The sequence below is a fragment of the Hippocampus guttulatus genome, chromosome 11, assembly GCF_054856545.1.
Source record: "Hippocampus guttulatus isolate MCC_2025c chromosome 11, RoL_Hgut_1.0, whole genome shotgun sequence".
Classification (NCBI taxonomy): Eukaryota; Metazoa; Chordata; class Actinopteri; order Syngnathiformes; family Syngnathidae; genus Hippocampus; species Hippocampus guttulatus.
In genome coordinates, this window is record NC_141271.1 from 15,735,612 (window position 1) to 15,755,037 (window position 19,426).

The window sequence follows — 19,426 nt, forward strand, 5'->3', positions numbered from 1 at the left end:
TTTCAACTACCGGTTATTAAAATGAGAATGTCAAAATTAAATTCAATTAGCCCACCACAACCCTTGTGAGTAGGAGCAGATTTGAAGATGCAAGTATGGAATAAATACAACAGTTACATTTTTATAAAGGTATATTATGTATGATTATATTATGATCATAACAATTGTTGTTCATGTCAGTGAAATTGTCAAAGTCAGCTAGGATTGTCTCCAGCTCACCCACCACCCAAGGAGGATAAGCAGTACAGAAAATGGATGGATATCCTACATTGAATAGGCTTCGTCGCTCATGGCATGAAATAACTCTCAAGCAGCATCACTTGCTCTTTGAGGGACAGATTCTCCCATTCGCGCTGACAAGTCAATTCCTTACGGGCCTTTCTTGTGCACTTTCAAGATCCAGCGATTCTCCTTTCGAGACTTCTGACACACCCACCATGCACACGGGGCGCATCAAATGCAAAACATTTTGTAAAACTCATGGCCCGTCATTACAATGACTGTTTGTGATTGGCACTTCAACTTCAAGTCCCTTCAGGATGTGGATCCTTTTTTTCCCCACCACTTAATATGATATAATGTTGCCGTTGAGCCGTCTTTTAGATGTAGTAGTGACGTATTTAGAGTCATTGGGCAGTCGGTGAGCATAGAGGATATGGCCTCAAATGAGTTTTTCATCAATTCTTCTACTTTGACGAGGGATTGAATTAGGTATGGTTTAAAGTCATACTTGGTGTGCTTTCCCGTTCATCCTAATTCCCGCTCTTAACTCTTGCAGGAGGTCAGGGGCCAGACGGAGGACACCACAAAGGAGGTGAGCAGCTGCCCTTCCCACGAAGCTCCCGCTCGGGTGCAGGGCGGGGCAGGGCAGGGCGGCGGACCGGGGCTTTATAAGGTAGTGAAGACCGGCCCCTCTGGTCACAACATCAGAAGCTGCCCAAACCTTAGGGGTATCCCCATTGGAATGTTAGTACTTGGCAACATGGTCAAGGCCATAGGCGAGGTATGCACCCATCCCAAATACAATGTCTTAATGATGGGTAGGGGTGATGGGATTTTTGTTTCCTAATGAACTGCATTGATCAAATAAAGCAAATTCCCACACAAACAAATCTCCTGAAACTAATGCTGAATAATCGCTCTAACCAGGGTGTCTCACCAGGGTGTGTACGTGCTCTTTATCTTTCGCACCGTGCCTGTGTGATTTCTTACTCATTTCCACTTTGTTCTGGTTAGCATATTGAGCTGCGGCAGGAATCTCTTGCACGTCGACATTTGAAACTTTCACTTTAACTGATTGGAGCGTCATCCTCCCCTTCTCTTTTTTTGGTTTTGGCTGCTGTGGTGTGTCGTGCTGTTCACTAACCTGCACTAGAATGGCCCGTCCGGACCCGGGAGGTGCAGCTTGCACTCACTAATACTTCCCATCTGTGTTCTGTTTTCCCCCCTTCTAAATAATATAGTGTTTCAGGGAGTTGAGTGCATTTAACTTTGAATAAGCAACCTCTCCACGAGTAAGTTTTGCTTGAGCCACGTTGGTTTTTGTTCCATCGTGTGGCGTGCTGACAGCGACAAAATGATCAAATCCTTGTGTTCCAATATTGTGCATTGTGTATTTAAATTGATTCATTCCATGTCGCATGTTAAAGATCTGCTCTACTCCGATTTATGTCATAGTTCGTGCAGTGGTTAAACTGGGATTGATTTAAAAAAAATTATGAAGTGTGCATAGACTGCATAAAATGTGGATGTACCCACTGTGACTGGGGTTGAGTGTTTTAACCAGACAGTGTTTGAAAAAGGGAATGCAACCCAGGTCCAAATATAGTGAAACCTCTGAGTCGGAAAACAATCTCTTTTTATTTCAAAACAAATTTTCCCTTTTGGAAATGTTCTGTGGACCACCACGATTTCATTTCATTCGAAATGCCGCTACCACACTAAACCGAATACACTTTTTACCTTGTTGCTAGCAGTGCCAAAGGCTGCATCCACTCTCATGCGGACTATGTTTGGATTTGAATAAATAAGGATTAAGACAAGGTGTGTTGGCGAGAGAGTTTGGATGAAGAGTGTTATGTGTGTACCAGGTGGTCAACTCAGAGGGCACATGGGTGCAGCTGGATAAAAATAGCGTCGTGGAGTTCTGCGAGAGTGACGAGGGAGAAGCCTGGTCGCTGGCCAGAGACCGCGGAGGAAACCAGTACCTTCGCCATGATGAAGGTAAGCCGCACCCTCCATCATCATCATCATCACTGTACAGAAAATGCAATCACTTCCCGGATATGCTCTTGCAGAACAAGCGCTGCTTGAGCATGGCGCCCAGACCCCGCCGCCAAGCCCTTTCTCGGTGCAGGCCTTCAACAGGGCTGCAGCATCCAATGGAGCACAGGGCTTTGACTATGGAATCTCCAACAACAAAGGTCAGCTTCGGGATGGAATAGTTGGCAACGCAAACAACCTGACAACCCCTTATGGTTCATCACCCACATGATGTAACACATTTTGACTTCGACCATGGCTAATATTCCGACGGCAATCACCCACCTCAAAGTTTAGGGACACCTGCACCGATAGTACCTCTTCTTTTCAAAAGATGTCAGTGCTGAGTTTTAAATGATGCTAACGGAGATGTATTCATATAACTTAAAAAAAAAAAAGACTTCTCTGTCTTCAGTTTTGATCGCTGTGACATTTGAACAATTGCAGTGATGTTCACTCCAGGTGTTGCCATAGGTGATGTTCCAAACAATCAAGTTTCAGCCATTCATACATGGATATTTTTACTCTCTTAAAAAAATTTGAGGATGTCCAACGGGATACAATATGGCTGTCTAAAACCATTGCAGCTCCTGTATTGGATCTCAGTAGACGGTGCAGGTGTACCGAATCAAGTCTCGCCTCAAACCTCAATGAACTCACTTGGTCGTCAATAAATGTAATTGTCCGCTTTTTGCATTGACGATCCTTTTAATAGAGATCCACGTGAAGTTGTTTTCCCCTAGATTTTTTGAGTTAGCCTGTTTTTTTCATTTTGCACTTTCACAAGTTCCATTCAAATGTCACCAATCCATTTTTCGCCGGTCGCTTTTTCATCTGTTTGTGCATGTTTCACTGTTCTGTAGGTAAGCTATGCACACCACCTCTGCAATGCCAAGCATCGTGTCTGTGTGTTTTTCTTCAGTCAGCCTGCTGTAGTTTCGCTGGGCCACACCACACCACACCACTCCATACATACGTCACACTTAAAATGAAGACTGAACTACGCTGAACCCCAAATTGTGGTGTCCCTTCCTGTCCCAGTCATCCCCTTTAGTCGAAGCTGTAGTTTCTCCACCTCCTTTGTCTCCGTGTTTGCAGGTGACCGGCTGAGCGCCATACTGAATTCCATTCAGTCTGGGCCCTTCGTCTCAGCAACTCCCTCCTCAATATTTGAGGAAGCCACACAACCTCCCCCCTCCTCTTCCTCCTCCTCTTCCTCTTCCTCCTCCTCCTCTTCTTCTTCTTCTTCTTCTTCCTCCTCCCTTGTCCACAGTCCATTTGTGTTTGGACAGTCCCCCTCCCAACTGTCTCAGCCGCAACCACAGCTTCTGAGTAAGTGTGTCAAGTGATTAGTCAGCTCCTGATCAATCAAAATAGTTGTGCGGATGTGTGTGTGTGTGTGTGTGTGTGTATATATACTGTATATATACAAAATCTCCCTTGTTGTCCTCATTCGCCCAGAATGTTTTGTAAGGCATCACAAAGGCTTATGTGTTGGTCCTAGAGCAGCAATACTTTTAACAAGTTCATCATTCTATCATTGAATTATTGTTGTTTTAAAGTATCAAGGTGACAATGGATTGAAGTAAACAATACCGCATTTCCTCAAACAGTGGCCTCTGCTCTAATAAACTTCACCAATGGAACATACCCCCCCCCCTGAAAAAAAACCCAGGTAGTAGTAGTTACCTTTACTAAAGCTAATAGTCATGTGTATTTGCCTCAATAAATATGGTGGACATATATGAATAATTTTAAGATATTGTGTATTATAAAATGCAGTTGTACAAATGAAAGCCTCTCAGTTTGATAAATAGCTTACGCCTAATAATACTCTCTGCAGTTGAGTGAATGTGAGGAAGTATGGACGTCACCTTTTTAAAACAAGAATTTGAATCTCAATTGTAGACTAAATGTCTTGTTAAATTTAATTGTCACGGGCATGCGCTAATTTAAGAGGCTGAGTGACCTTATTCTAGCTTGCTCTGATTGTTGAGACTTTTTTTCCCACATTTGCATCCATTTTCCTTCTCCTTCATTTCCATTCTTTGGGTCTTCTCATTAGCTGCCTCAACCAGCCATGAATTGTCTGCGCCCTTGCTCACAAAAATACTTTGTTATTGTCTGCGATGACCTCCTTAAGCCGATTTGTTTTTTCTTCTTCAGGTTTTAATATAATTATAGAGCTGTCAGTGTGAAATGGGCATTGGACCTAACCCAAATTAGCAGCTCTCTTCTTGTCCGACATTTTTATTTTTTTTGTGTGTGTGTCATGCTTCTCCTGCCACAACTAATTTCTCTGTCAGCTTCTCCGAAGAACACTTTAATGCATTGCCTCTTTCAATTTCACAATCTTTAATTGAACCCATTTCCTCTTATGTGCTTTCTCGAGCTGGCTCTGTTGGCGTCCTTGCATTCCATGCCTTGTTTGTTTACCTTGCCAATTGTTTTCCGCTGTAGATGATTCACCACGCAGCCTTGCTTCTCGCGAGCGTGCACGCAAAAGCGGCGTGGCCGCGGCCGGGCATGCCACTGCTCTCTCGTCTCTTGCTCTCAGGCAAAAGGGTGGGTAGTCAAATCACGCATGCCCTCCCTCAGACTGAACAGAGGTTGGGTAGAAAGCGAGTTTTTTGTGCTTGTATTTTATAAGCTTGTCATTAACATTTTCTGATCGGCTCTCGCCACCCGTCACCCTTAAAAAAGGAGGTCTTGACTAAATGTTACACTCAATACATACTCATGTGCTCATTCACCTTTGTTTTGACCTTTCATATCGCTTTAAAGCATCTTTTTTTTTTTTTTTTGGTCAGATGTCAGCGTGTTTTGTTGTAGCTGAATGAATTAAAGGGGATTTATCATGTTCGCCATAATTCTCAATCATATCGTCTTACAATGTTCATATTCCAGATTCACATAGTATGGAGTCTTCATGCTTCAAAAAAGACTAGAAACAGTCGCGCATTTTCAACTGCTTGTCAAAGCCGGCGTTGTTTTCTGTGTCACTGTACTGTACAAACCAAGGTCAACTTTTAGCATTTTACAGGCGAGTGTGAAGTTAACAGACACTTTTGCCTACTTCTCTCTCCAAACGTTCAATTTCTGATAAGTATTCTACAACTCGCATTGAACACTTTGTCTGATGTCATCGAATTATCCAATTGCGGGATGCTGTGTCAGTGTTTGAAAGCCCACAGTTGTGGCAATACCTCACACCTTCGCTCAGTTTTGTGTGAACAGCAAAGGAATATCCAACATTTTATTTTTGTTCTTAAATCTCTTTGTTTAAGAGGCTGTTGACTTCCAGTAACATTATTGTCTTTGATCTGGAAATGTCATACTTTGACTGACTTCGCATACGCTGCTTAGTATTCATAACAGGCTCTTTCTTTCCACAGCACACATGATCAGTTGGAATTGCTGTGAAAATAGGCAGAGAAAATCACATGCATTCAAAATGAATCTGAGAATGAGCATCATATATCCCCTTTAAATGTGCGGGACGGTTTCTCTGTAGTTGTCCTGTTTCATCTAACTGAATTGTTGACATTTAGGTGAGCGAGGGAACCTGATGCCCGGTGCACGGTCCATGTCCCCGGCCTCCAAACACCGCCTGGAGAACCGTTCTCTCAAGCAAGAAAGTCGAGGGAGTCGCATGTCGGAACATGGCAGAGTCAAGACGGGTCAGGAGGGCTCGCTCTCAGCCAGCGACGCCCTCATACTGCGCTCCGATACGGCCAAACTGCGCTCTGACTCTCACAGCCGTTCTCATTCGCCGAATCACAACACTCTGCAGGCCCTCAAGTCAGACATCAGAACGTCAGGACATAGGTCGGAGTCTCCCAATGCCGGCTCCCGCTCCTCCTCGCCTAAAAAAAAAGGAGTGTCCTCTTCTGGCAGGTCCAGTCCTTCCAGCACCTCCTCCCAGCATTCCTCTTCAACACACCACGACAAGAACATCCCGCCTAAAGTTAGCCCGTCATCCAAAGCCCGGCTCGAACCTCCCCGAGAGAGATCCAAGTCCGATTCTTACACTCTGGACCCAGACACCCTTAGGAAGAAGAAGATTCCTCTGACAGAGCCCTTAAGAGGCAGATCTACCTCCCCTAAACCAAAACTGTCTCCCAAAGATCCAAACCAAGACGTTGTCGGTAACACAGAGAACCGTGTTCCTTCCCCCCACGTGACCCAAGAAAACCTGCACAGCGAGGTTGTGGAGGTGTGTTCCTCAAGCGCTCTACTTTCAAACGAGGATGCAAATGATGAAAACGTGGAGGTGCAGGACTCTGAGGAGGCCTCGTGCAAAGTGCACTTTAGCATTGGCAAGGCACCAGTCAAAGAGGAGCTGGAGAGTCGCTCTTCGCCCAAAGTCAGCCGCAAAACCTCCAGTCGGCACGCCCGGCCAAAGAAGGACAAATCCGGACCGCTCTTTAAAGGTGAGAGCACGCAGAGGATATGTGAGCCTGCCAAGCAGGCCATGTCCCCATCTGTGGCAGAATGCTCCCGGGCGGTCTTTGCAGCGTTCCTCTGGCATGAAGGTATTGTCCACGACGCCATGGCCTGTTCATCCTTCCTCAAATTCAACCCGGATTTAACCAAAGAGCACGCGCCCATACGCAGTTCCCTCGGAGGCCAGGGCGCCGAGGAGAAGGAAAGCAAGCTGAAGAACCGCCACTCCCTCGAGATTTCTTCCGCACTTAACATGTTTAACATTGCTCCGCATGGTCCGGACATCTCCAAAATGGGCAGCATCAACAAAAACAAGGTTCTCTCCATGTTGAAGGAACCACCATTGCCAGAAAAGTGCGAGGACGGCAAAGGGGACGCCGTTTCCTTTGAGATATCGTCCCATCCCTCCATGAGAGCAAAATCCATCCTGCCTTTGACGCTGCAGCACTTGGTCGCATTCTGGGAGGATATATCCTTGGCCACCATCAAGGCAGCGACTCAGAACATGATCTTCCCCAGTCCGGGGTCGAGTGCCATCCTCAAGAAGAAGGAGAACGAAAAGGACAGCAAAAAGGCCAAGAAGGAGAAGAAGAAGCGGGAAAAGGCTGACATGCGGCCGAGGGGCAATCTATTTGGAGAGATGGCGCAGCTGGCAATGGGCGGACCGGAGAAGGACACCATCTGTGAGCTGTGTGGGGAATCTCATCCTTACCCCGTCACCTACCACATGAGACAGGCTCACCCAGGTAAGGAGAGAGAACCTGTCATTATAAGCGTTGGCAGGGAAAGTGACTCATCCCTGCAAGGAATAACTATTTCTTCCGTTCTTCAGGTTGTGGCCGCTATGCTGGAGGACAAGGATACAACAGCATCGGTCACTTCTGCGGTGGCTGGGCTGGCAACTGTGGCGATGGAGGCATTGGAGGCAGCACCTGGTATCTAGTGTGCGATCGCTGCAGGGAGAAGTACCTGAGGGAGAAGCAGACTGCAGCCAGGGAGAAGGTATATCGTACTGCTTGCCTTTGTACTGTAGACCAGTGTTTTTAAAATTTGTTTGAGCCAAGGCACACTTCTTTCATTGAAAAAAAATCTCGCGGCACACCTCTAGCTGAAAAAGTGGGGGGGGGGGAACTTATTTGAACAATTAACGTGTTGTATTATTACTATCACCGTTTTTTAACATTGAAGAATGACTTTACAACAGCTTGAATTAGAATTAAATAAACACAAAGAAAAAAGTATTTTATAATCTTTCATATTTATTGTTTCACCGTCGTCCTGCGTTCGTGCGTCACAAATTTGCTTGCTCTTCTCGTCTCACCACAAGGCTAGCTGTTGCTGCTACTTAGCGGTATGGAAGGGTACTACACGATTACGTTGCCAGGCGATAGACCGCACGGGCATACGAATTGGATATTTTCCAGCGGCACAGCTGACAATGTCGGCACAGGGTTTCAAAAGCACTGCTGTAGACCAACGTTTGGTACACCCTCCATCGATTTTCTTTGGGTGCGGGTTGTGTCGGCAGCAATGGAACTCGGGACAGCCAAATTGGACATCGGTCTCCACGCTACTCCCTCTGGTTCTGTGCGGAGATTAAGAAATTCATTAATGTGAGTGATAACCTGCACGATGTAATTGAAAAAGCTCATCTGGGTTAAACTCGGGCTGTCCGAGTTGACTCCATCCTGGAGTGGTCAATTGAAATGGATAAATGGCTAGATGAAGAAATACTGAATTCTGTAGTGTCCCACCTTTCCCTCGAATTGTCCACTGAATGTACTTCTGCTTGCTATTTTCCCCGACTTACTCCAATATCTATTCCTTGCCAGGTGAAGCAGTCCAGGAAGAAGCCACTGCAGGTGAAGACCCCGAGAGCCCTGCCCACCATGGAGGCCCACCAAGTGATCCGGGCCAACGCTTTGTTCCTGCTGTCACTCAGCAGCGCCGCTGAGCCCAGCATACTGTGCCACCACCCTCCCCGGCCGCTTCATTCCCAGCTGCTTCCCAGCCTCAAGGAGGGCGTGTCGGCCGAACTTCCCAATAAAATGAGCTGCCTCTATCTACAGACCCTCGCCAGGTAGCAAGCCAACTTAGAGTAGAGCTCAAGTGCATGCGTGACAATAATTTCACGTTCATCTTCAAGGCAACACACGGAGAACTTTGGCGCCTACCAAGACGACAATCTCTTCCAAGATGAGATGAGGTATTTGCGGTCCACGTCGGTTCCTGCGCCCTACATTTCGGTTACCCCCGACGCCTGCCCCAATGTTTTTGAGGAACCGGAGAGCAACATGAAGTCAATGCCTCCCAGGTAAACACGTCTTCCACCCAACCTCAAACAGTTCAGTTGTAAAATGTTTGTTTTATATTTTTTGTTGTTGCACCACAGTCCACGCAAAGACACGATACGTCGCTTTTGTCGTTTGTCCGCAACACAAATTAGGATCTCCAAAACACTTGAATTTGCGACATACAAGTGGACTGTTTCATAACTTCATCCATCCATCCATCCATTTCCCGATCCGCTTTGTCCCCACAAGGGTCGCGGGGGGTGCTGAAGCCTATCCCAGTGGGGGACACTCTGAACCGGTTGCCAACCAATGGCAGGGATTTCAGAACTCTTTTCATCAAAGTGCCCAGACACCCTCTTTCTTTTCTAACTGATTGTCACACACTAGGCACATCTGCCAGGGGGGCATTCTGAGGTTTGGCTCCGGCTCTCTTTGTGGAGTTTCTCCCCATGTTTGTGTGGGTTTTCTCCCCCCCGCATGACAAAAGCAGATCATTTAGATTCGTTGAAAACTCAAAATCGTATGATTGTGAGTGTGAATGTTTTGTTTGTTTGTTCATATGTGGCTTGCCATTGGGTGGTGACCCATTTCATCCGCAACCCTCATGTCAGCAAGTGCTGTAGAAAATGACTTCCCATAACTTGTGTCAATAATATCGGAATATATCCCGTCTATCATGTGTCGTCTTTCAGTCTCGAGACCAGCCCGATCACAGACAGCGACACAGCCAAGCGCACCGTTTTCCAGAGGTCTTACTCCGTCGTTGCCTCAGAGTACGACAAGCAACACTCACCCTCTCCGGCCAGAGTCAAAGCCGTTCCCAGACGCAGGGTCCACAGCGGTGATGCGGGTAATTCAACTTGTTGAGCATTTGCATTTGTTGTGCGAGCATCATGTCTTCTGACCCTTTTCCTCGTCCTCTTTACAGAGGTGGGTTCTTCCCTGTTGCGCCACCCTTCTCCTGAACTGTCCAGGTTGATATCCGCCCACGGCTCCCTCAGCAAGGGCGAGAGGAACTTCCAGTGGCCCGTGCTGGCATTTGTCATCCAGCATCACGATCTGGAGGGCCTGGAGGTGGCCATGAGGCACGCACTGAGGAAGTCCGCATGCCGGGTGTTTGCCATGGAGGTACGGCAGTTATTTCTTCAATCGCCAGTTTAATTTTAATCTCAAAATATTAGGACACCCGGTTCTGATTCCTACCGTAAAATATGGAGCTGGTCTCCCCCTTTGCAGATATAGAAACTGATCAAATTATTTAACTCAAACTCCACTGCAGATACTCGAAGTCGAATAGAAACCTCCCCTGATCTGCACTTGAGAAAATAAAACTCCCCAAGCAGCTATTTGCAAAAAATACAATAATAAGGTAATGCCTTATTTTGATTGCTGGGCACGATATCTGATTTGCTGCAAAGCTGATGAATTAGCACAAAAAAAATGTATGTTACGACACGGCGCTGCCTCGATTATAGGTAAATTCTTCCATGCCAAACTCATCCAACTTTGCTCATTTCTATATGGTAATGAGAGCACTAATGTGTTCTTGGTGTCCCATCAGGCATTCAACTGGCTCCTGTGCAATGTGATCCAGACCACTTCTCTGCATGACATCCTGTGGCATTTTGTAGCGTCTCTCACTCCATCGCCCTTTGAACCAGAGGACGAGGAAGATGACGAGAACAAGGGCAACAAAGAAAACCTTGAACAGGTGTCAAGCTGTTAAAAAGTATTGCTTTTGTTTGAGGGCGCCTGCATTTTCTCACCGTGTGTCATCGTCACACCTCACAGGAACGAGACCTCGGCGTTTGTGAGCACCCTCTGTCCGACATCGTTATCGCAGGGGAGGCGGCCCACCCGCTCCCCCACACTTTCCACCGCCTCCTCCAGACCATCTCCGACCTCATGATGTCACTTCCTAGCGGAAGCTCGCTTCAGCAAATGGCGCTAAGGTATCATACCTCCATTTTCATTTTTTTTCCGTACTAGTTTTAAGCTTTTTGTAGCTTTGAAAGGTTGTATCTCACTCTTGTAGGTGCTGGAGTCTCAAGTTCAAGCAGTCCGACCACCAGTTCCTACACCAGAGCAACGTCTTTCACCACATCAACAACATACTGTCCAAGTCGGATGACGGCGACAGCGAAGAAAGCTTCAACATCAGTGTTCAATCAGGCTACGAAGCCATTAGTCAGGCAAGAAACCCAGCACTCGAGTACCGATGATGGAATATTCGCAACGTGCGCTGACTCTCATGCGTCGTCGCATGACAGGATCTCTGCTTGGTGACCTGCCTGAAAGACCTGACCAGTGTGGTGGACATCAAGACATCCAGTCGTCCCGCCATGATTGGCAGCCTGACGGACGGCTCCACTGAGACCTTCTGGGAGTCCGGGGACGAAGACAAAAACAAAACCAAGAGCGTCACCATCAGCTGTGTGAAAGGCATCAATGCCTCCAATGTGTCTGTTCACGTGGACAACTCCAGGGACCTTGGGGTAAGAGACAACATTGTGCATTCAACAGACCTGGGATGTTTCCTTTTCAGCTTCATTTTTTTTCCTCACCGAATTCATAGAACAAAGTGACCTCGGTGACCTTCCTGTGTGGAAAGGCGATCGAAGACCTTTGCAGGATTAAGCAGGTGAGACAGTGAGAAAACGTGTATACTCAATAGCCAGTTAAGCGGATGTTCAGAGAGCCCCCTCAACGTCCACCTTTTTCCATCTTAGGTTGACCTAGACTCACGTCACATGGGTTGGGTGACGAGCGAACTCCCCGGGGGAGATCATCACGTGATTAAGGTGGAGCTGAAAGGGCCCGAGAACACGTTGAGGGTGCGCCAAGTGAAGGTGCTGGGCTGGAAGGAGGGCGACAGCATCAAGATCGCTGGGCAGATCTCAGCCAGCATGGCGCAGCAGAGGAATTGCGAGGGTGAAACGCTGCGTGTGTTTCGCCTCATCACCTCACAGGTAAACATAAATACACATCATTACATGTCTCAAGAAAATTCAGATTTTTGCTGAGTCGTTGCAAGGTTTGCGTTTTTTTTTTGTAAGAAATATGAAAATCACAACTCCAATACTGCCTATGATGTAAGTGTTTCATCACGACATCTTTTTTGTGTACACGTAGGTGTTTGGGAAGCTAATTTGTGGTGATGCAGAGCCAACCCCAGAGCAGGAGGAGAAAAATCTCCTTTCGTCTCCAGAAGGCGAGGAAAAGGTCTGGGCTGAAAAGTTCAATGGTATAATTTTCAACATTTTTTTGTGACACTTGACTTTATTTATTGTTATTTTTGACTAGGTACCGTCAGACGCAGACCTCAAAGAGCACATGGTCGGAATCATTTTCAGTCGGAGCAAACTTACCAACCTGCAGAAACAGGTCAGGTTCAAGACGCGATCAACACAAGATTCAATTCCACCGCAAAAGACATTGTGTATTTGTTTTTCTTGACAGGTGTGCGCACACATCGTCCAGGCCATCCGCATGGAGGCGACGCGCGTGAGAGAGGAATGGGAGCACGCCATCTCCAGTAAGGAGAATGCCAACTCGCAGCCGAGTGACGACGACGCCTCCTCGGACGCCTACTGCTTTGAGCTGCTGTCCATGGTGCTGGCGCTAAGCGGCTCCAACGTGGGGCGCCAGTATCTGGCGCAGCAGCTGACGCTCATGCAAGACCTGTTCTCATTGCTGCACACGGCCTCGCCACGAGTCCAGAGACAGGTGAGCGAGGCTGAACAATAATGTGTGGAGGAAAAAGAAGAGCTTGTGCAGTGCTAAGAGTGCTTGTTGTCCAAAGAACTGATTCCTTTTCATAGCTTGTTAACCAATTTCTCAATTTTCCTCACTAAAGGTTTTGAAACGCTGACCTAAAGATGACCTACGTCTACACGATTGCGAAACCTCTGGGCGGCTTCATAGTTCGAATAAAAATTTAATAATATTTAGGAGACTCGCATAAGCTTGAAAGTATGTGTCCAGGGCATTCAAGAGTTTAGGTAACTCCCATCACAGCTCAAGCTGTTTTCTGGGTTTGGTCGTGTGACAGTCGCAAGGTGACCCCTGAGGCCCTGTGATGTCATTTTCAGTCGACGGCAAGTGGCAAAATGGCGGTTCACTGACCTGGATAAAAAAAAACAGGTTGATTTTTCTTCTTAGTTCATGATAAACAAGCACAATATTAATCAGAATACCGAGTTTAGACCATATTACTGTTAAGAAAATGTTTGACTTGACTTTAGAGAAACCACTCTCTGATTAAATACTGTTTCCATCAATTATTCTTCTCAATACAACACTAGCAGGACAACAGTCGAATGATGAATCCACATGTTAGCATTTCAGCATTCCCACGGTAACATTCCATGCGGTGTATGTGTGCACTTTATCCCAGGTGACGTCGTTGCTCCGACGGGTCCTTCCGGAGGTGACGCCGGTGCGACTCGCCAGCATCATCGGGGTGAAGTCTCTGCCGCCGGCGGACATCAGCGACATCATCCACTCCACGGAGAAGGGCGACTGGAACAAGCTGGGCATCCTGGACATGTTCTTGGGCTGCATCGCCAAAGCGCTCACCGTGCAGTTGAAGGCCAAAGGGACCACCATCTCTGGCACTGCCGGCATGGCCGCCGGCAAAGGGGTGACCACTGTCACTCTGCCAATGATCTTTAACTCCAGGTGGGTTGGCTCCCTCTGGGAGAAGGATTGACCAACAGCAGATGAATGTTCATTTGTATTTGTGTTCAGCTACATCCGTCGAGGGGAGAGTCACTGGTGGATGAAAGGCTCCACTCCTCCTCAGATCGCAGAGATCATCATCAAATTGGTCAAAGACATGGCAGCAGTAAGCACCATCCTTTGTATTCGTGTGCACTCGTATGCCACCAATGCAACCCTATAAGGTGGCCACGATTCTCGTTTACAGGGTCACCTTTCGGACGCGTGGTCGCGAGTCACGAAAAACGCAATCGCTGAGACGATCATAGCTCTCACCAAAATGGAGGAGGAGCATCGTTCGCCTGTGCGCTGCATTGCCACCACCAGGGTATGCTATTTAACTTTGCTTCAATTAAAGACTTGTTCTTCTGTGGTATTAATGTATCATGTGTTTTCTTTCTCATGCTTCTGCTAGCTGTGGCTGGCTCTGGCTTCCCTGTGTGTGCTGGACCAAGATCATGTGGACAGGCTGTCATCTGGTCGATGGATGGGCAAAGATGGACAGCAGAAGCAGATGGTAAAAGCTATCAATGAAAAGGAGAAAAAAATGCTAGTACTATTAATGTGAAAAGAAAGAATAGATACACCTTTTGCCATGGATCTGGACCATAATCTGTAATAGAAGCGAACATTTTACTCACAGACAAAATGTCGTTCAGTAAAGACTTGAAATGAATCATTCATGTTTTGTTTTAGGACAAATGAGACAGATGCATTCATTTCACAATTTATTACCATTCCCAGTAGTCGTAATAAAAGGTCTCGGATATAAGTGGGTCTAAATAGACAAATGAAATGCAGCAAACCTAACATATGATAGATTGTCTCCATATTCATGGAAGAACCCATCTTCAATCTCGGATGCAGTAAGTAACTGTTGACTGTAAGATATGACATGATGACCCAAAAACAAAGTAATGTGGAATAACTGAGCAACGATCTTTAAAAATGTCTTTGGTCATCTCTTCACAGCCAATGTGCGACAACCACGATGATGGCGAGACGGCAGCCATTATCCTGTGCAACATTTGTGGCAACCTGTGCACTGACTGCGACCGCTTCCTCCACCTGCACCGACGCACGCGCTCTCACCAGAGACAGGTCAGCATTTTGCAATTTATTTTTTTTTGTATGTGTACCGTTATTACATGAGAGTTGGTGTTTGTTAATTGCTTTTACGATGGCGATTGTCAGGTGTTCAAGGAGGAAGAAGAGGCCATCAAGGTGGACCTCCATGAAGGCTGTGGGAGGACCAAGCTTTTCTGGCTCATGGCACTGGCCGACTCCAAAACGATGAAGGCCATGGTGGAGTTCAGAGAACACACGGGTAAACTGACGCGCGACACGCAACACGCAGAAGGGACACTTTTCCCTCCAACCTTCCCGGACATGCTTTTCAGGTAAGCCCGCGTCCAGCAGCTCAGATGCATGCAGGTTCTGCGGAACACGGAATGGAACCGAGCTGTCGGCGGTTGGAAGCGTCTGCTCTGACCCCGACTGTCAGGTAAATCACCTTCGAGATTAAAATAGAATCTCCTGGTGACAGCACAGCGCAGCATCCCTCTCCTTTTCTTCCTGATAGCCATGCGACGTATTTGTTCCTATTTTATTATTATTATTTTTATTGTATTAACACACGGTTATCTTGATGTTTGAAAGATAGTTTAATCCTCAAAATTATAGAGTGTAAAACCATGCATTTCATTCTGTGTAGTGAATCGCTATAATTTATTACTTTCACATTTTTCGTTGAATTACTGAAATAAAGGAAGTTTTTGCTTTGTCGCTGCATCTTACTTGTACCCAGTTCACATTGACTGGCTTTAAGATTGATCTCAAAGCCAGCATGCTTACCAAAGAATGTATGAGGGACCTTGTTCCTCTCCTTCAGAGATATTAATTTATATCAAGAAAAAACATGATCTTTTTTTCATTTCTCATTTCCTTTTTCCTCCCGCAGGAATACTCCAAACTGGCATGCAGCAAGACGCACCCATGCGGGCACCCGTGTGGTGGAGTCAAGAACGAGGAGTCGTGCCTCCCGTGCTTGCACGGCTGCGACAAAAATACGGGCTGCTTGAAGCAAGACGCGGACGACATGTGCATGATCTGCTTCACTGAGGCGCTCTCTGCTGCCCCCGCTGTCCAGGTATGTCTTCCCACCATAGATTCATCCAGGAAATCACAGAATGAAAGTGTAAGAATTATACTTGCTTCCTATTTTTTTTGGGATTGATTTGGTAACAATACTGTCGTCTAAAATGACTTCGGCAATTAATTTATTAAGAGAACAATTTATTTCTATACAAATTAGGTCTCCTCTGTAATAAACATGCTCACTGCAGTTGTGCTAAAAAGAAAGAAAAAAGGGACCACCGGATTGTATTTGCAGAAACCCAATGAAGAGTGAGGTTTAGGATATTATATATTTTTTAAAAAAACTGCATTCCCATAATTTTTTTTTACATTATCCCCAGCTCGAGTGCACTCATGTGTTCCACCTTCAGTGCACCCGGCGTGTTCTGGAGAACCGCTGGCTTGGGCCTCGCATCACATTCGGCTTCATGTTGTGTCCAATTTGCAAGGTGAGCTGACCTGAGCGGATTTTCTTCTGTAACAAAGAGGCGACATTTAATCCCAAACTCCTATGAGCCTTTTGTTTGCTGAAACCACCTTTTCGCACGTTTTGTCCTTTAGAATAAGATCAACCACTCTGTGATCAAGGACCTGCTAGACCCCATCAAGGAGCTCTATGAGGACGTGAGGAGGAAGGCGTTGATGAGGCTGGAGTACGAGGGTCTGCACAAGAGCGAGGCCATAACCACGCCGGGCGCACGCTTCTACAACGACCCGGCGGGCTTTGCCATGAACAGATACGCTTACTACGTCTGCTACAAGTGCAAGAAGGTACCCCTTTAAACCAAACGGTGTTTAAATGGTGGCTGTTTGAGCTAATGTGTTTCTTTTCAGGCCTATTTCGGAGGAGAGGCCCGCTGCGACGCCGAGGCAGGGCAAGGCGACGACTATGACCCCAGCGAGCTGATTTGTGGAGCATGCTCTGATGTCTCCAGGGCCCAGGTAGGTAAACAATACCGACACCACGCCCCAAATGTGGTGTAGTATGTCATGTTGTAAACAAATGACTGCCATAGCCTAACTTTTAATGGGGATATTTTGTGTGCACGGAAAAAAAATGAAAGAATCTCTTTTCATTTGAATGAAGTTGTGACTAAAGTCATCCTGAAAACAATTTCAAAGGGTCAACCATTTCCCCTAAAATTTCCCATAGGGAATTTTGGCAGCCCAGAACACTTTGCGATTTGTATGAATCAAAAGCAATTTTTTGCGGCAAATTATGAGAGAGTTAAGAGTTTCATTGAATCATTTTGGAACCTTTTTATTTTCATTTAACAGTCGTTTGTGTTGCGATTTTATTTTATGCAAAAATCGGTGTTGCTTTAGGTTTGTGGAAATGTTGACGATGCTGAGGTGTGTTGTCGATGTCGTCGTCCCCAGATGTGCTCCAAGCATGGCACGGACTTCCTGGAGTACAAATGTCGCTACTGCTGCTCAGTGGCCGTGTTCTTCTGCTTCGGCACCACGCACTTCTGCAACGCCTGCCACGACGATTTCCAGAGGATGACCAGCGTCCCCAAAGAGGAGTTGCCGCATTGCCCCGCGGGTACACGGGAACTGTTCTTCTTGCGATGTTCAGAAAAACTGCGAGTCACCCCAAATTGAGGACAAGCGGTCGAAAAAAATATTTGACAGTGGAGCCGATCATTTCTATTTCAATGGAAAACTTAGAATTGGAGGTTGAGTGTCGAGGTTCCAGTTTAACCACGGGGGGTCCTCACTTAATTGTTTTCCTTTGGCGGCGACGTAACTCGAATTTGTACATACGTCAGAACCTGCCAAAGTTTGCCACTAACCTTCATATTACCTGTATATTAATTGGCAAACATTTCTAGGCCACAAATGTAAATAAATCAAATGAAAATCAGTATGTGTGGCGGGAGCTGAGCGTGCCTTCTTGTGACAACATAGTCTGATGCTGCTACACAAACTAGTCTGTTGCATGGTATGCCTCCTCATACCTTTGAAACATCATCATTACAGTGAATAATTGGATGAAAAACACTTTGAGGCCGCAAATCTAAAACGAATGAAAAACAGGAAGTACGGTGGTAAATGAGTGTGCTTTCTTGTGCGCGTCACAACATATTCTTACACCGCATGTCATTTGTAACCTCGAAAATATAGATTATTATTTTTTGTATATTTGAGATTGAAACCCCTCTGCTCATCTTTGTCACAGGACCCAAAGGCAAGCAGCTGGAGGGAACCGAATGTCCCCTGCATGTCGTCCACCCACCTACGGGGGAGGAGTTTGCTTTGGGCTGCGGCGTGTGCAGGAACGCACACACCTTCTAACCAAGAGTTCCACCATTGGGAACTGTTCTTGTCCATTGTGATTTCTGGCCTGTTGGCTGGCTGGTTGGCTGCTGAAGCGCATTCAGCATATGAAGCTTGGCTCCTCCCTGCAGGAAACGTATGCAGATTCTCGGGCTAGTCGAGAGCCCTTAGGTCTGCTGTTCTGCCAACCCGGTCAGTATCCAGGCTCCGTTTTGGATCCTTTAGGATACCTGTGCAGAAAAGACGAACAACGATGAAAAAAAAATGTATAATAAAGAAGAAAATAACCTGTGGCGTGTTTGCATGCGGCCGTCGTATTCCCTCGGCTTCTCTCCATGTTGCGCCCCTCCTGGTCACCCAGATGAAAAAAAAATCATCTGAATTATTTAAGAGAAAAGGAACAGGCCGTATTTCCAGCTTCTCAGTTATTATACATTTAAAATGTTGTATGTAAAACACTTTTCGTAATCATGTACAGTATTCTCCAACTGTCAAGTGCATACAAAAGGTTTGTCAGGTAAGACTGTTATAAGAACATTGTTTAGAAGGAAAATAGTGTACGATTTATCTAATCTTGTATATAATGCTACTATTCAAATTAGCTGTATTCCGAAAGTTGCTACTTTTCACTTCACTTTTCTTTGATATATTCTGGGTTATGTTTTGAGCCAGAACTTTGAATGAAGTGCAATACTGGGCGTGCCTCCTGTTTTGCAGCTGTTAAAAAAGAAAAAAAAGTCTTTGGAATGTATGTCAATAAAGCCACTGTACATTTTTATACAGTCAACGGCCCTGCTCTTCTAATTGTCACATCTGTTTTATTTATTTTTTGGTTACTGAGGATGTGGAGGAATTATGGTGACTATACATCCTATTTATTTATCAAATCTTTTTCGCGATACAAACGTAACAACAAACCTTAGTGGGCCCGATGAGACAGCCGAACACCTGATTGAGACTGCGGTCACAGCAATGGGTCATTTTTGTGGGAAAACATCAGTTGATACACACACTTTTCTTTCTCTCTCTCTCTCTCTCTCTCTCTCTCTCTATATATATATATATATATGCCAGGATATATAAAACTCAAAAGTTGTGAATCTGCTCTGTAACATCTGTAGTGGATGGAGTTGAATGGTAATAAATCAGGTTGTTTGGCAAAATGTACACATTGTCATTTATAAGGAGGTCTTAAATGACGTGTTGCTATATTTTACTGTATAACACTGCGGGCCCAAATATGTGCTCTTAGGTCATTGTTTATAAGGATTTGAGAAGTAAATTAAAAT

General features: G+C 45.8%; 1 protein-coding gene across 15 annotated transcripts in view; it reads left to right on the forward strand.

Moving 5' to 3' along the window:
• Positions 1-18,924, forward strand: part of mycbp2 (MYC binding protein 2) — a 52,730-nt gene extending 33,806 nt beyond the window's left edge. For 8 of the 15 annotated variants that reach the window (XM_086122952.1, XM_086122956.1, XM_086122958.1 and 5 more), the window contains 33 exons: positions 779-1,003; positions 2,091-2,223; positions 2,298-2,423; positions 3,361-3,594; positions 4,723-4,827; positions 5,814-7,454; positions 7,541-7,710; positions 8,541-8,788; positions 8,855-9,022; positions 9,695-9,852; positions 9,931-10,130; positions 10,564-10,713; positions 10,794-10,954; positions 11,038-11,194; positions 11,273-11,497; positions 11,578-11,643; positions 11,732-11,971; positions 12,135-12,224; positions 12,306-12,386; positions 12,462-12,728; positions 13,399-13,682; positions 13,752-13,848; positions 13,930-14,049; positions 14,137-14,238; positions 14,694-14,822; positions 14,916-15,048; positions 15,122-15,225; positions 15,682-15,870; positions 16,199-16,306; positions 16,419-16,628; positions 16,692-16,799; positions 17,238-17,403; positions 18,040-18,924. In XM_086122952.1, coding sequence (XP_085979078.1) covers positions 779-1,003; positions 2,091-2,223; positions 2,298-2,423; positions 3,361-3,594; positions 4,723-4,827; positions 5,814-7,454; positions 7,541-7,710; positions 8,541-8,788; positions 8,855-9,022; positions 9,695-9,852; positions 9,931-10,130; positions 10,564-10,713; positions 10,794-10,954; positions 11,038-11,194; positions 11,273-11,497; positions 11,578-11,643; positions 11,732-11,971; positions 12,135-12,224; positions 12,306-12,386; positions 12,462-12,728; positions 13,399-13,682; positions 13,752-13,848; positions 13,930-14,049; positions 14,137-14,238; positions 14,694-14,822; positions 14,916-15,048; positions 15,122-15,225; positions 15,682-15,870; positions 16,199-16,306; positions 16,419-16,628; positions 16,692-16,799; positions 17,238-17,403; positions 18,040-18,155 — 6,711 coding nt within the window. In that variant the 3' untranslated portion in view covers positions 18,156-18,924. The remainder of the gene's footprint in view (positions 1-778; positions 1,004-2,090; positions 2,224-2,297; positions 2,424-3,360; positions 3,595-4,722; positions 4,828-5,813; positions 7,455-7,540; positions 7,711-8,540; positions 8,789-8,854; positions 9,023-9,694; positions 9,853-9,930; positions 10,131-10,563; positions 10,714-10,793; positions 10,955-11,037; positions 11,195-11,272; positions 11,498-11,577; positions 11,644-11,731; positions 11,972-12,134; positions 12,225-12,305; positions 12,387-12,461; positions 12,729-13,398; positions 13,683-13,751; positions 13,849-13,929; positions 14,050-14,136; positions 14,239-14,693; positions 14,823-14,915; positions 15,049-15,121; positions 15,226-15,681; positions 15,871-16,198; positions 16,307-16,418; positions 16,629-16,691; positions 16,800-17,237; positions 17,404-18,039) is intronic. The other 7 variants (XM_086122960.1, XM_086122962.1, XM_086122966.1 and 4 more) reach the window with 5 other exon arrangements.
• Positions 18,925-19,426: the final 502 nt, after the last annotated feature.